Source organism: Coregonus clupeaformis, chromosome 34, assembly GCF_020615455.1.
Source record: "Coregonus clupeaformis isolate EN_2021a chromosome 34, ASM2061545v1, whole genome shotgun sequence".
NCBI lineage: Eukaryota > Metazoa > Chordata > Actinopteri > Salmoniformes > Salmonidae > Coregonus > Coregonus clupeaformis.
In genome coordinates, this window is record NC_059225.1 from 15,411,892 (window position 1) to 15,426,608 (window position 14,717).

A 14,717-nucleotide genomic window follows, 5' to 3' on the forward strand; every position below is an offset into this window, starting at 1 on the left:
TTGTGGGCATGCATGTATTTATCCATTGCATACAGTAACAAAAAACTTCTGATAACTCTGAGGCATTCACAGAAATACCCAGTGAACAAGATGACTTGCAAGATGACTGGTGTGTGTGTTTGCAGGACATGAGCTACCAGCACAAGGATCTGCTCCAGATCCAGCCTGCAGCAGTGAGCTCCAGCTGCCTGGCCAGCCTCCAGCAGCCCACTGGTATTCTGTTGCTGGAGGAGGGCTTGGTCCAGGGCTGCAGCCCCGAAGAGCCCCCTGCCAAACGGGCCCGTGGTGGACGCAAAGAGGTCCCCCCAGACACAGAGAAATGGATTCATCTGGCAAAGTATGTAACGGCAGTTTGAGCATCTAATAAAAGGGAACTATAATTATAGATTGGATTTATTTCTACAGAGCACTTTTTCAAGTGCTAAAAACGCTTTAACTGCACACACACACACACACCTCATCTAATACAGTACTATACATTTGAATTTGATGTGTTATTGAATGATAGGCAGTAGATGTGATATTTTTTCCTTTTTCTCATCCTCCAGACTCTACAGATCTCTAGGAGACTACGATGTCGTTCGGGGGATCTTTGGCGGCAAGATTGGGACCAAGTCCATCACATGCACTGCTCTGCAAGCGGAAGCCAGCAGCAACTATGCTGAGGCAGTGAGGCTCTACAACGAGGTAATGCATTGAGAAGAATGTTGATTAAGTCCAGCTGATTTTAATTCAATTGCCTCATTGAGATGTGATTATTTGTGCAAGTATATGTGCATAAAAGGAATACAGATGCAACACCAACATCCAACAAATCAATGTTTTTAAGTTTGCTGGTCCTGGAGTAGATGTTACTCTATCACCCCATAGTGTATTATAGGACTTATAAGCATTCATAACAGCGTTCATAACAGCTCACCGCTCCTTACAACAGTAATCGTAACTGCATAAAGGCTATACATGCAGTCATATTCCATTACACACAGGTGGTTTATAAAAAGTGGTTCCAAATGTAACACCTTTTAACATTGGTGTTCCTCAACGCGGCAGGCGCTCAACACGGAGTGGAGTGACGGCGAGCCCACGGACACAGAGAAGGACTTCTGGGAAATGGCGGCCCTGGAGGCATACAGCCATCTGACAGAGTGGAAGTCTCTGCAGTACTGCTCCATTGTCAACATCGACCAGAACCAGCCGGTCAACCTGGACAAGATGTGGGCAGAACCCTTCTATCAGGTAATCACATCCCACAGAGTTGGATAGACGGCTTGCTACAAAGCCTGTTTTAGCATGGGTAGCGCCATTGAAGGCTCTCACCATTTTTAAAGTAGTCAACTGGGTGGTACTTCCTATGGGGTAAGGAGGGACCACAGAATAAACGACAAGCAACAAAATAGTGTATTTGCTTTGATTTAGTCTATTTATAGTCTGTATGGAGTAGATCAAAGCAACCTACAGTAGCAGTTGGCTTTTGACTTGCACGATGGATTGTATTCGTTAATGTGTGTATTGGGTTTTGACAGGAAACATACCTGCAGTATATGATGCGCAGTATGTTGAAGCAGCTGCAGCTGGGGGAGAGGGACCAGGCTCTGCTCAGCTTCGTGGACGGCGCCATGAAGGTGGAAGAGCGCAAGGCCCTGCTGGAGAGCCACTACAGCCAGGAACTCAGCCTGCTCTACATCCTGCAGGAGGACTACGACCGCGCCAAGTACTACGCCAACAACTGCCTGCAGGTCTTCATGCAGGTCAGTGGCACCACAAGACGACGAATACTGCTAGTGTGCGAGTGAGAAGCATAATAGGAAACATGGTTAATGTCGATGGAGTAGTGCAGATAAAGTTAGTTCTCATTTAAATATGGATGAGCCTGATCGCTCACTCACTCTCTCACTCACTCTCTCACTCTCTCAATCACTCACTTGTACATTTCCTCTCTCATGTCTATGTGAAGAATTACTCTAGTGTGGACACTCTGCTGAACCGCAGCCGGCTGACCATTCTGCAGTCGGTGCAGGCGTTGACAGAGATCCAGGACTTCCTCCAGTTCATCACTGGAGAGGGTGAGTGCCCCCCAATTGCGCTAATTATAATCTGAGGCGCCATATCATCTCGCTGTTTTGTGACCAACTGGGGTTCGAACCCGGGTCACCGGTGTTAGTCCACTGAGCTATTTCGCTATTTTGATTCACCATAATATCCTGCACAGGTGACAAAATAAATGATATATTTATCTCTCTTTGTCGTAGTTTCCATTAATTCCCTACAAAACCTCATTAGACGATGGATTGACCGCTACCCTGATGCCAAAATGGATCCAATGAATGTATGGGATGATATCATTACGTCTCGGTAAGAGTTTTTTGTTTTGTTGAAGAAAATGTATATTTATATAATTCGGGGTGTGTATGGTTTCTTTGTACTGTCAAAATGTCCCTTTCTATCTGCCCGTGGTCCAGATGTTTCTTCCTGGACAAGATATGCGAGAAGCTCAGCAACCAGGCCCCTAGTGACAGCATGGAGGTGGACGGGGCAGAGCAGGACCAAGCCCAGGACCTCGGCACTATCGTCAAGGACTGCAAGTTTAGCATGAAGCTATGCATGGCTGACAGTGCATGGAAACAGGTGAGATCTTAGTCTGTCTGCGTCTCTGTGTTTTTGTTTGAGCATTATCCGTTGTGGATGTCCTCCCGTGGCCACACAGAAGTGACACATTGCACCTTTTTTTAAATGCTTTGTAATTCCAGAGCAACTTCCCTGTAGCCACCAAGCTGCTGAAGGAGCTCCACCGAGAGGCCAAGACTCAGCGAGGCTGGCTGCTACGCTGGGTCCACAGCTTCAGCCGCTTCAGCCACAAACGCAGCCTGGCCCAGGGGCCCGTGGAGCAGATCGGCACCATGCTGAAAGCTATCCCACTGCTGGGTAAGATCATGGATACTTGGAGGTCCGTTATGGCCGGTTATGGACTGACCTGGGATCAATAGTGTCCAAACCATTTAGCTGAGTTTGATTAAGCTCCTCAAGTGTTGTTGTTAAAAGGGCTACATAAATCTTCATTTTATTCATTGAGCAAGTTTGTTAAGAAAAATGGGTGTATGTTGCCTCAACGTGCTGTTGTGCAGCCCTTATGTTCATTCTTGTCCTCTATAGATGAACTTCAGGCAGAGTGCCAGAGTGCCAGCGGCCATGTTTTCAGAGACCAGAGGATCCTGTTGGGAATGTCCTACCACGTCATGGCCTCGGCTGTGAGCAGGAGCCCCTCGGTTCTGGAGAGCATCGGGAGAGAGAAGGCAGACCGAGTTCTGCAGCTAGCTAGGTCTTCCTCAACAGCTAGTCAGCAGAAGGTATAAAATTATGGGGCGTCATTTGTAACCTGCTGTATGTTTTCAAAATTCCGTGCCACATAAGAACATCTCTAACCCTTTGTGCAGGTGGAGGTGGGGCTGCAGCTGCGAGCTCTGGAGTTGTTCAGTGGTGCCGTGAGGAGGGCGGATGAGGAGGTCCAGTCCTACACTCAGGAGTGTTTAGACACCAGCGGCATCGTCGAGGCCTACATGGCTCTGGCCAACTTCTGTGACCAAAGATTGCGTGAAGAGGAGCAAAGCAGTAACAGTGAGTCCCTCCAGCACCTCTGACCTAAGCCCTAGTTTCCTGGAAAGATGAGTGTATCACTATGTACGATTTGGTCCCTGGTTAGTTATAAAATGTTTAGTACCAGTTGTCAATGTATAATGTCTCAGTAGATACCAGCTGAAATGGGACTGACATTTTGTTAGGGAAACCAGGTATTAGACACAGTAATGTACCCTTATTGCTGTTTAGGCAGTGACTAATCATCTTATCACTACTAATGTGTCTGTCTGGATGTTGTCTTGTAGTTAGTGAGTTCCCTGAGCTGGCCACCCTGCCTGTTCACGTGGTGGAGAGCATGCTCAAAGCCCTGAAGCTGAACTCAGAAGAGGCCCGGCTCAAGTTCCCCCGTCTCCTGCAGATCATCGAGCTCTACCCTGCTGAGACTCTGGACCTCATGGCCAAAGAGGTAGGGAGCCTACCAGGGTTGGGGTCCATTCCATTTCAATTCAGTTTGGTCAGGAAGTAAACCGATTCGGTTAACTTGTAAGAAAGCTTTTCGTCAAAATACTATAGCTTTGTTTAGAATTAGCAGCTCAAAGTTCCCATGTTGTGGTTGACAGATGGCGACGGTGCCCTGCTGGCAGTTGATTGGCTGGATCAGTCAGATGATGGCCCTGTTGGACAAGCCAGAGGCGGTGGCAGTGCAGCATATGATTGGTCAGATTGCAGAGTGCTACCCACAGGCGCTGGTATACCCCTACATGATCAGCAGTGAGAGCTACCACTTTGAGGACTCGGCCAGTGGACACAAACACCAGGAGTTTGTCGACAGGTACTGTACTGCTTCCACCCTGGCAAACAGTCTGTCGACAGGTACTGTACTGCTTCCACCCTGGCAAACAGTCTGTCGACAGGTACTGTACTGCTTCCACCCTGGCAAACAGTCTGTCGACAGGTACTGTACTGCTTCCACCCTGGCAAACAGTCTGTCGACAGGTGCTGCTTCCACCCTGGCAAACAGTCTGTCGACAGGTACTGTACTGCTTCCACCCTGGCAAACAGTATGTCGACAGGTACTGTGCTGCTTCCACCCTGGCAAACAGTCTGTCGACAGGTGCTGCTTCCACCCTGGCAAACAGTCTGTCGACAGGTACTGCTTCCACCCTGGCAAACAGTCTGTCGACAGGTACTGCTTCCACCCTGGCAAACAGTCTGTCGACAGGTACTGCTTCCACCCTGGCAAACAGTCTGTCGACAGGTACTGCTTCCACCCTGGAAAACAGTCTACTCAGCTCGCTAAAAGACCATGGACACTGAATTGTGAATCATACATAACAAACTGTGTTACTAGAGATGGATCCAGTATCAAGCAATGCCGAACAGTTCAGTGTTCACTACAGTGGATTTTATTACGCTTTATGTTACAGTCCGCAATATACCTGGAATGGAATTTATTCAAACATTACATCTGCTCATAACCTAGCCTATACCTAATACATTTGGGCCTTTGGGATTCATTGAAACAAGCACCAGTATGAATAACCGGTATTACATACTAACTGTATAATAACTGTGTGTTGGACAGGCTCCAGTCCCTGTTGGATAAGGGGGGCGCTGTGCGGGACTTTGTGGATGCCCTCCAGCAGCTAACAAACCCTGAAATGCTTTTCAAGGTAACACATGGTGATTGATGATTACAACATTGAAACAACAAGTGAACCCTTTTTCTGATTGCTGTCATCAGTGGTTGTTGATTCGTCTCAGTTCATTCAATAATTCAAAGATTTTCACGTGTAGATTTTGATAAAGAATTTGTCATTTGACTGTCACAGGATTGGTGGGATGATGTAAAAAATGAATGTGAGAAAATGAGTTTCGATAAGAAGAGGATGAGGGACATGTATGAAGAAATGTATTCTTCCCTCGGCGATCAGAAGTCACAAGGCCTTGGAGCGTTCCGCCAGAAGTTTATACAGGTTGGCATCTTCACATGTCATGCAAACAAAAACCGCAGATACAGGTATACTTGTCATATACAGTGCATTCGGAAAGTATTCAGACCCCTTTACTTTTTCCACATTTTGTTACTTTACAGCCTTATTCTAAAATGGATTTTTTTATTTATTTCCCTCATCAATCTAAACACAATACCCCATAGAAATGTTGGCAAATTTATTAAAATAAAAAATAGATGCCTTATTTATATAAGTATTCAGACCCTTTGCTATGAGACTCGAAATTGAGCTCAGCTACATCCTGTTTCCATTGATGATCCTTGAGATGTTTCTACAACTTGATTGGAGTCCACCTGTGTTAAATTCAATTGATTGGATGTGATTTGGAAAGGAACACACCTATCTATATATGGTCCCACAGGTGACAGTGCATGTCAGATTGATGAGGGGAAAAAAACAACTTTAATCCATTTTAGTATAAGGCTGTAACGTAACAACATGTGGAAAAAGTAAAGGGGTCTGAATACTTTCCGAATGCACTGTATACACTGAGTGTACAAAACATTAGGAACACCTGCTCTTTCCATGACATAGACTGACCAGGTGAATCCAGGTGAAAGCTATGATACCTTATTGATGTCACCTGTTAAATCCACTTCAATCAGTGTAGATGAAGGGGAGGAGACAGGTTAAAGAAGGATTTTTAAGCCTTGAGACAATAGTGAGACATGGATTGTGTATGTGTGCCATTCAGAGGGTGCCCTTGAACAGGGTATGGTAGTAGGTGTCAGGCACACCAGTTTGAGTGTGTCAAGAACTGCAACGCTGCTGGGGTTTTCACGCTTAACAGTTTCCCGTGTGTATGAAGAATGGTCCACCACCCAAAGGACATCCAGCCAACTTGACACAACTGTGGGAAGCATTGGAGTTAACATGGGCCAGCATCCCTGTGGAATGCTTTCGACACCATGTAGTCCATACCCTGACGAATTGAGGCTGTTCTGAGGGAAAAGGGGGGTGCAACTCAATATTAGGAAGGTGTTCCTAATGTTTTGTATACTCAGTGTATATCATATGTTATACTTTTAATATATGTCATTATATTCCCCTGACATCACTCTCATTTCGGCGCACTCTAGAAATTTGCCAAGGAAGTGGAGAAGTTGTTGGGCCCTGGTGGTGCCAAGCTGTTTGAGAAGCGGAGAGACCAGGCCTTCCTGAGGCAGGTGGAGGTAGACCTGATCGGCTCCATGCGTGGGTTCCAGCGAGAGCCAGGGAACCTGAAGGAATACTCCCCCTGGCTGAGCGGCTTCAAAGCCGACTCACTCCGGAACGAGCTGGAAGTCCCAGGTCAGTAGGGATGCAATGTTTCTCGAGTGTAGTTCTACGCAGGTGATGCCATTTTGCTTTCCAGCCATCACTCTATCTATAATATATGATTACCAATACTGTGTGTTTTATCTCCTCTTGTCTTTTAGGGCAATATGACGGCAGATCCAAACCTTTGCCAGAGTATCATGCAAAAATTACAGGATTTGATGAAAGGGTATGTGTGATCCACAGCTGTTATTTCCACTTCCTGTTGCACTCTTGACCCTCACTTTAGCCTCTATTTCAATTGAACGTGTTGCTGTTTGCAACCCTGAATGTTACTTCGGGGGCCTTTTTATATCTAGGCATTGATACAATCTAGGGGAAATAGTGGTAGCACTTCATTTAACTTGTTGTGTGTGTCTGCGTTCATCCGTCCCCAGGTAAAGGTGATGAGCTCCATCCGGCGGCCCAAGCGTCTGATTGTGCGCGGGGACGACGAGCGGGAGTACCCGTTCTTGGTGAAGGGCGGCGAGGACCTCCGTCAGGACCAGCGCATCGAACAGCTCTTCACCGTTATGAACATCGTCCTGGCCCAAGACGCCACCTGCGCCCACAGCAGCATGCAGCTCCGAACCTACCAGGTGGTACCCATAACCACCAGGTAGCCTTTTATCAAGCTTTTCATTTCATAAAAAACATTTCTAGACCCAGTCCTCAGGGCCAAGATACTTTATCCATCATTAGCACACGTGATTCAACTACTAATCATCATTGTGTAAATGTTGCCGTTTAAAATGAACGACTGGTATTGTGGTGGCGGGGGGAATGGAATTATTTTCTGTAGTGTTTACCAAGCAGACAGCTCCTGTACATTTCAGTACGTTTTTGATGTATCCCTACAGAATTGGACTGATTGAGTGGATGGAGAATACCTGTACGCTGAAAGACCTGCTGCTCCGCACCAGGACTGAGGAGGAGCAAAAGACTGTAACGAGGTACAGTAGTATTAGATATGCCAGTAGGATGAGATATGCCAGTAGGATCAGATATGCCAGATATGCCAGTAGGATCAGATATGCCAGTAGTATCAGATATGCCAGTAGTATCAGATATGCCAGTAGTATCAGATATATCAGTAGTATCAGATATATCAGTAGTATCAGATATATCAGTAGTATCAGATATATCAGTAGTATCAGATATATCAGTAGTATCAGATATATCAGTAGTATCAGATATGTCAGTAGTATCAGATATGTCAGTTGTATCAGATATGTCAGATATGCCAATAGTATCAGATATGCCAATAGTATCAGATATGCCAGTAGTATCAGATATGCCAGTAGTATCAGATATGCCAGTAGTATCAGATATGCCAATAGTATCAGATATGCCAGTAGTATCAGATATATCAGTAGTATCAGATATGCCAGTAGTATCAGATATGTCAGTAGTATCAGATATATCAGATATGCCAGTAGAATCAGATATGCCAGTAGTATCAGATATGCCAATAGTATCAGATATGCCAGTAGTATAAGATATATATCAGTAGTATCAGATATGTCAGTAGTATCAGATATGTCAGATATGTCAGTAGTATCAGATATGCCAATAGTATCAGATATGCCAGTAGTATCAGATATGCCAGTAGTATCAGATATGCCAGTAGTATCAGATATATCAGTAGTATCAGATATGTCAGTAGTATCAGATATGCCAGTAGTATCAGATATGCTAGTAGGATCAGATATGCCAGTTAGTATCAGATATGTCAGATATGCCAGTAGTATCAGATATGTCAGATATGCCAGTAGTATCAGGTATGCCAGTAGTATCAGATACAATGGGGGGAAAAAGTATTTAGTCAGCCACCAATTGTGCAAGTTCTCCCACTTAAAAAGATGAGAGAGGCCTGTAATTTTCATCATAGGTACACGTCAACTATGACAGACAAATTGATAATTTTTTTTCTCCAAAAAATCACATTGTAGGATTTTTAATGAATTTATTTGCAAATTATAGTGGAAAATAAGTATTTGGTCACCTACAAACAAGCAAGATTTCTGGCTCTCACAGACCTGTAACTTCTTCTTTAAGAGGCTCCTCTGTCCTCCACTCGTTACCTGTATTAATGGCACCTGTTTTGAACTTGTTATCAGTATAAAAGACACCTGTCCACAACCTCAAACAGTCACACTCCAAACTCCACTATGGCCAAGACCAAAGAGCTGTCAAAGGACACCAGAAACAAAATTGTAGACCTGCACCAGGCTGGGAAGACTGAATCTGCAATAGGTAAGCAGCTTGGTTTGAAGAAATCAACTGTGGGAGCAATTATTAGGAAATGGAAGACATACAAGACCACTGATAATCTCCCTCGATCTGGGGCTCCACGCAAGATCTCACCCCGTGGGGTCAAAATGATCACAAGAACGGTGAGCAAAAATCCCAGAACCACATGGGGGGACCTAGTGAATGACCTGCAGAGAGCTGGGACCAAAGGAACAAAGCCTACCATCAGTAACACACTACGCCGCCAGGGACTCAAATCCTGCAGTGCAAGACGTGTCCCCCTGCTTAAGCCAGTACATGTCCAGACCCGTCTGAAGTTTGCTAGAGTGCATTTGGATGATCCAGAAGAGGATTGGGAGAATGTCATATGGTCAGATGAAACCAAAATATAACTTTTTGGTAAAAACTCAACTCGTCGTGTTTGGAGGACAAAGAATGCTGAGTTGCATCCAAAGAACACCATACCTACTGTGAAGCATGGGGGTGGAAACATCATGCTTTGGGGCTGTTTTTCTGCAAAGGGACCAGGACGACTGATCCGTGTAAAGGAAAGAATGAATGGGGCCATGTATCGTGAGATTTTGAGTGAAAACCTCCTTCCATCAGCAAAGGCATTGAAGATGAAACGTGGCTGGGTCTTTCAGCATGACAATGATCCGCCCGGGCAACGAAGGAGTGGCTTCGTAAGAAGCATTTCAAAGTCCTGGAGTGGCCTAGCCAGTCTCCAGATCTCAACCCCATAGAAAATCTTTGGAGGGAGTTGAAAGTCCGTGTTGCCCAGCGACAGCCCCAAAACATCACTGCTCTAGAGGAGATCTGCATGGAGGAATGGGCCAAAATACCAGCAACAGTGTGTGAAAACCTTGTGAAGACTTACAGAAAACGTTTGACCTGTGTCATTGCCAACAAAGGGTATATAACAAAGTGTTGAGAAACTTTTGTTATTGACCAAATACTTATTTTCCACCATAATTTGCAAATAAAATCATTAAAAATCCTACAATGTGATTTTCAGGAAAAAAAAATCTCATTTTGTCTGTCATAGTTGACGTGTACCTATGATGAAAATTACAGGCCTCTCTCATCTTTTTAAGTGGGAGAACTTGCACAATTGGTGGCTAACTAAATACTTTTTTCCCCCACTGTATGTCAGATATGCCAATAGGATCAGATATGCCAGTAGTGTCAGATATGCCAGTAGTGTCAGATATGCCAGTAGTATCAGATATGCCAGTAGTATCAGATATGCCAGTAGTATCAGATATGCCAGTAGTATCAGATATGCCAGTAGTATCAGATATGTCAGTAGTATCAGATATGTCAGATATGCCAGTAGTATCAGATATGTCAGTAGTATCAGATATGCCAGTAGTATCAGATATGTCAGATATGCCAATAGTATCATATATGCCAGTAGCATCAGATATGTCAGTAGTATCAGATATGTCAATAGTATCAGATATGCCAATAGTATCAGATATGTCAGTAGTATCAGCTATGCCAATAGTATCAGTTATGCCAGTAGTATCAGATATGCCAGTTAGTATCAGATATGCCAGTAGTGTCAGATATGTCAGATATGCCAATAGTATCATATATGCCAGTAGCATCAGATATGCCAGTAGTATCAGATATGCCAATAGAATCAGATATGCCAATAGTATCATATATGCCAGTAGCATCAGATATGCCAGTAGTATCAGATATGTCAGTAGTATCAGCTATGCCAGTAGTATCAGTTATGCCAGTAGTATCAGATATGCCAGTTAGTATCAGATATGCCAGTAGTGTCAGATATGTCAGATATGCCAGTAGTATCAGATTTGTCAGATATGCCAGTAGTATCAGGTATGCCAGTAGTATCAGGTATGCCAGTAGTATCAGATATGCCAATAGTATCAGATATGCCAGTAGTATCAGATATGCCAGTAGTATCAGATATGCCAGTAGTATCAGATATTTACATTTACATTTTAGTCATTTAGCAGAAGCTCTTATCCAGAGCGACTTACAGTTAGTGAATACATTTTTTATTTTTTTATTTTTATACTGGCCCCCCGTGGGAATCGAACCCACAACCCTGGCGTTGCAACACCATGCTCTATCAACTGAGCTACATCCCTGCCGGCCATTCCCTCCCATGCCAGTTAGTATCAGATATGCCAATAGTATCAGATATGCCAGTAGTATCAGATATGCCAATAGTATCAGATATGCCAATAGTATCAGATATGCCAGTAGTATCAGATATGCCAATAGTATCAGATATGCCAGTAGTATCAGATATGTCAGATATGCCAGTAGTATAGAAGAAACTACAACTGATCTCTCTGGCGAGCTAGACAAAAAAAAGTTATCCTTTTGTGTCTGTTAACTGTAGACCGAATGAAGTCTATGAAAACTGGCTCACCAAAGTCACCAAGTCAGACGCTCGTCAACAACAAGGTATCGGACGCTATGCTGAGTCTTACAAGTAAGTCAACTGAACTAAGTGTTGTATTAAAACATAATAAACTCACTGACACTGTTATTATGCATTTATCTAGTAAGTATTTATCCTGGGTGTTGTGCTGTAATAAATCCCATTTGTTCCTTTCCTTTAGGATTTTTTTAAATAACCGTTCCAGATAATTTTCCATTTAAATGTATTTATGCTATCTATCACAGGATGGCAAAACGCAATGAGACAGTCAACAACTTCATGAAGATGGAACAGCTTGTACCGGGCGATCTGCTGAGGTGTGTATCTTATTTACATAATGACCCACACCATCGAGTGTATAGATGCAGCTATCAAGCTGTTACATTTTAATGTAGACCAACCTAAAGAAGTCCTTCCTCATTTTCTTGAAGAAATCCCTGATCTGACATGGCTGGATTGGTGAAAGCTACTGTTTGTGATAGAACTGTTTACATCTATCAATTTGTTTTTGATTAGTGCTTACTTCAAGAAAGGCAGGGATGAAGGGTGTTTATAAACAGGGCCCAAGGGTTTGATCCTATCAATAATAATTTGTGCACACTGAAGTGGAGCAAGTCTTCAGTCCAATACCTGGGGACAATCTAAGTCATGAAAAGTTTGTGTACTCATAATAGAAGATCAATCCTGCCATAAATAATTCCGCAAATTCCAAAAGCGTTGTTGTCAATCTTTTTTCTAGGAGAGCGTTTGTCCGGATGAGCACCACCCCCGAAGCCTTCCTCTCACTACGCTCCCACTTCACCAGCTCCCATGCTCTGCTGTGTATCAGCCAATGGCTCTTGGGCATCGGCGACCGTCACCTCTCCAACTTCATGATCAACATGGAGACCGGTGGCATGATCGGCATTGACTTTGGCCACGCCTTTGGTTCTGCCACACAGGTGGGCTCCCCTGACGTTTTGTCTGTCTTGTTTTGAGGATAGGGGTCGTGTAGAGCTGTGTTTATTAATTCTGTCACATTTGTCTCTTTGTCTTCGCACTACACACACGATTTAAACCATCAAAGCAATTGATGATGAGTTGATCATTTGAATCAGCTGTGCAGTGGTATGGCAAAATAAATGTTTGCATCCCTTTGGGTTTCCAGGACCAGGATTAAGACTAACTAGTGTAGTGGATAGTGCGGCCTTGTGAGTGAGTTGAACGTGTAAGCAGTGTTTGTTATTACATAGGGTATATAGTTAAGCAGAGTTTTATATTTTTGAATGATATTTATACAAGTTCACATCTCTACCACTAAGAAAATCTGGACAAATATTATTTTCTTCCAAAGTTCCTCCCCGTGCCAGAGCTGATGCCATTCCGCTTGACGAGGCAGTTTGTGAATCTGATGCAGCCTATGAAACAGTCGGGCCTGATCCAGAGTGTGATGGTGCATTCGCTGAGAGCCTACAGGGCCAACCCAGAGCTTCTGCTCAACACCATGGACGTGTTTGTCAAGGAGCCGTCTCTGGACTGGAAGGTAGGGCACAAGGTCCCAGCATCTAAGAATACTTGAATATGATGTGTGTACATTATGATGACAATGTTACTAACTGGTCTTCACTAACCCTCAGAACTTTGAGCTGAAACAGCTGAAGAAGGGAGGCACCTGGACTGAGAGCGTCAACACCAAAGAAATTAACTGGTACCCTCTACAGAAAGTCAACTTTGCCCGAAGAAAACTAGAAGGAGCAAACCCTGCCACCATAACCAGGTAGGCAACATTTCCTCAATGAAAACAGTGGATAACTTGCATTGATTTTGTGTTTTGAATTGAATTTTCACAAAGGCAGGGGGTTTACTTGTGTACTTGTCTTAAGAGCTCAATTCAATCAAACCTGCATTGCAGTATCTCTTTTCACCATGGTCAAAAGAGATCAGCAGAATAAGATGAGTGTATAGGCAGTAGTGGTGTAAAGTAAATGAAAAAACTTTTACCGGGATTCAGTCTAATGTAGATTAATGATCTGTGCACAATTATTTCATTTTAAAGGCAATTTCCCCAACATTTGCTGAGATCAATTTGCTGTGAACTCCACTGATGTTGGCTAAAGCAGAAATCACCTATCAGTTAATCGCAGTGCACTAGTAATTTATTAGCGCTTGTTTGAATCCCAGCCTTCGTAAACATCTCTATAGTAGGATGGCTGAATCTGGCTCTTAGTCTCTCTTGTTTGTTTTTAGTGAGGAGCTGAAGCTGGGCTTTGAGAAGAACCCTGCCTTCAAGGGCATGCAGTCTGTGGCATTGGGAAGTGAGGAGCATAATGTGCGTGCCCGGCTGGGGCCCGAGGGCCTGTCGGTAGAGAACCAGGTGGACTGTCTTCTGGACCAGGCCATGGACCCCAACATTCTGGGGAGGGTCTGGATGGGCTGGGAACCCTGGATCTGAAATGCACACATCTCTCCCAATGAGGCCCCTCCGAGACTTAACTATGTTTGAATACTTTAAACCCACACCCTTCCTTCGTTGAAGTATTCACTGATCCAACAAAAATGTTTTGCATAACTTTCAAAATACATAAATACAGCGGGTATGATGCTATTTACATCATATGATGCTGCGTTTTGCATCAAATGAAGCAAAATGCATCATACCGGCTGTATAACTGTATTTGAAAACATGATTTCTGAGATGCAAAACATTTAGGGAGTACATCAACAATGGACTAATGAAACAAATAGCAAAATATAGTTTTGGGTGGAATTTTCCTTTAAGGATCAGGGATTTCTTCAAGAGAGAAAAGCATGCATTCATATAGTATTCAGACAGGGCCAATGACTGTTGCCCGTGATATAGTGCCGATGTTGTTCCTTAGAGATTATGAAGTTAGTACATGAAGCCTTGTCTGTCTTTTTTATGATTGTTTAAAAAATGCTTGAAAAAAATAAAGTAAATGAATCCTAACACACGCTCTCAAATTAGACACTTCTATATTGTTTAACCTCTTAAGGATCGGACCCTTTTTTTCAATTTTCGCCTAAAATAACAAACCCAAATCTAACTGCCTGTAGCGCAGGACCTGAAGCAAGGATATGCATAATCTTGATACCATTTGAAAGGAAACACTTTGAAGTTTGTGGAAATGTGAAATTAATGTAGGAGAATAACACATTAG

The 14,717-nt window shown here is 43.6% G+C and overlaps 1 protein-coding gene across 1 annotated transcript in view; it reads left to right on the forward strand.

The window, feature by feature from the left end:
* prkdc (protein kinase, DNA-activated, catalytic subunit) overlaps positions 1-14,506 on the forward strand; it is a 50,427-nt gene extending 35,921 nt beyond the window's left edge. The window contains exons 63-86 of the mRNA XM_041861830.2: positions 126-337; positions 549-687; positions 1,051-1,236; positions 1,524-1,748; positions 1,955-2,063; positions 2,250-2,352; positions 2,460-2,625; positions 2,748-2,922; positions 3,151-3,344; positions 3,432-3,612; positions 3,879-4,039; positions 4,194-4,405; positions 5,159-5,246; positions 5,406-5,549; positions 6,668-6,878; positions 7,007-7,074; positions 7,283-7,503; positions 7,745-7,837; positions 11,518-11,610; positions 11,805-11,876; positions 12,299-12,500; positions 12,893-13,081; positions 13,176-13,315; positions 13,786-14,506. Coding sequence (XP_041717764.2) covers positions 126-337; positions 549-687; positions 1,051-1,236; positions 1,524-1,748; positions 1,955-2,063; positions 2,250-2,352; positions 2,460-2,625; positions 2,748-2,922; positions 3,151-3,344; positions 3,432-3,612; positions 3,879-4,039; positions 4,194-4,405; positions 5,159-5,246; positions 5,406-5,549; positions 6,668-6,878; positions 7,007-7,074; positions 7,283-7,503; positions 7,745-7,837; positions 11,518-11,610; positions 11,805-11,876; positions 12,299-12,500; positions 12,893-13,081; positions 13,176-13,315; positions 13,786-13,990 — 3,789 coding nt within the window. The 3' untranslated portion in view covers positions 13,991-14,506. The remainder of the gene's footprint in view (positions 1-125; positions 338-548; positions 688-1,050; positions 1,237-1,523; positions 1,749-1,954; positions 2,064-2,249; positions 2,353-2,459; positions 2,626-2,747; positions 2,923-3,150; positions 3,345-3,431; positions 3,613-3,878; positions 4,040-4,193; positions 4,406-5,158; positions 5,247-5,405; positions 5,550-6,667; positions 6,879-7,006; positions 7,075-7,282; positions 7,504-7,744; positions 7,838-11,517; positions 11,611-11,804; positions 11,877-12,298; positions 12,501-12,892; positions 13,082-13,175; positions 13,316-13,785) is intronic.
* Positions 14,507-14,717: the final 211 nt, after the last annotated feature.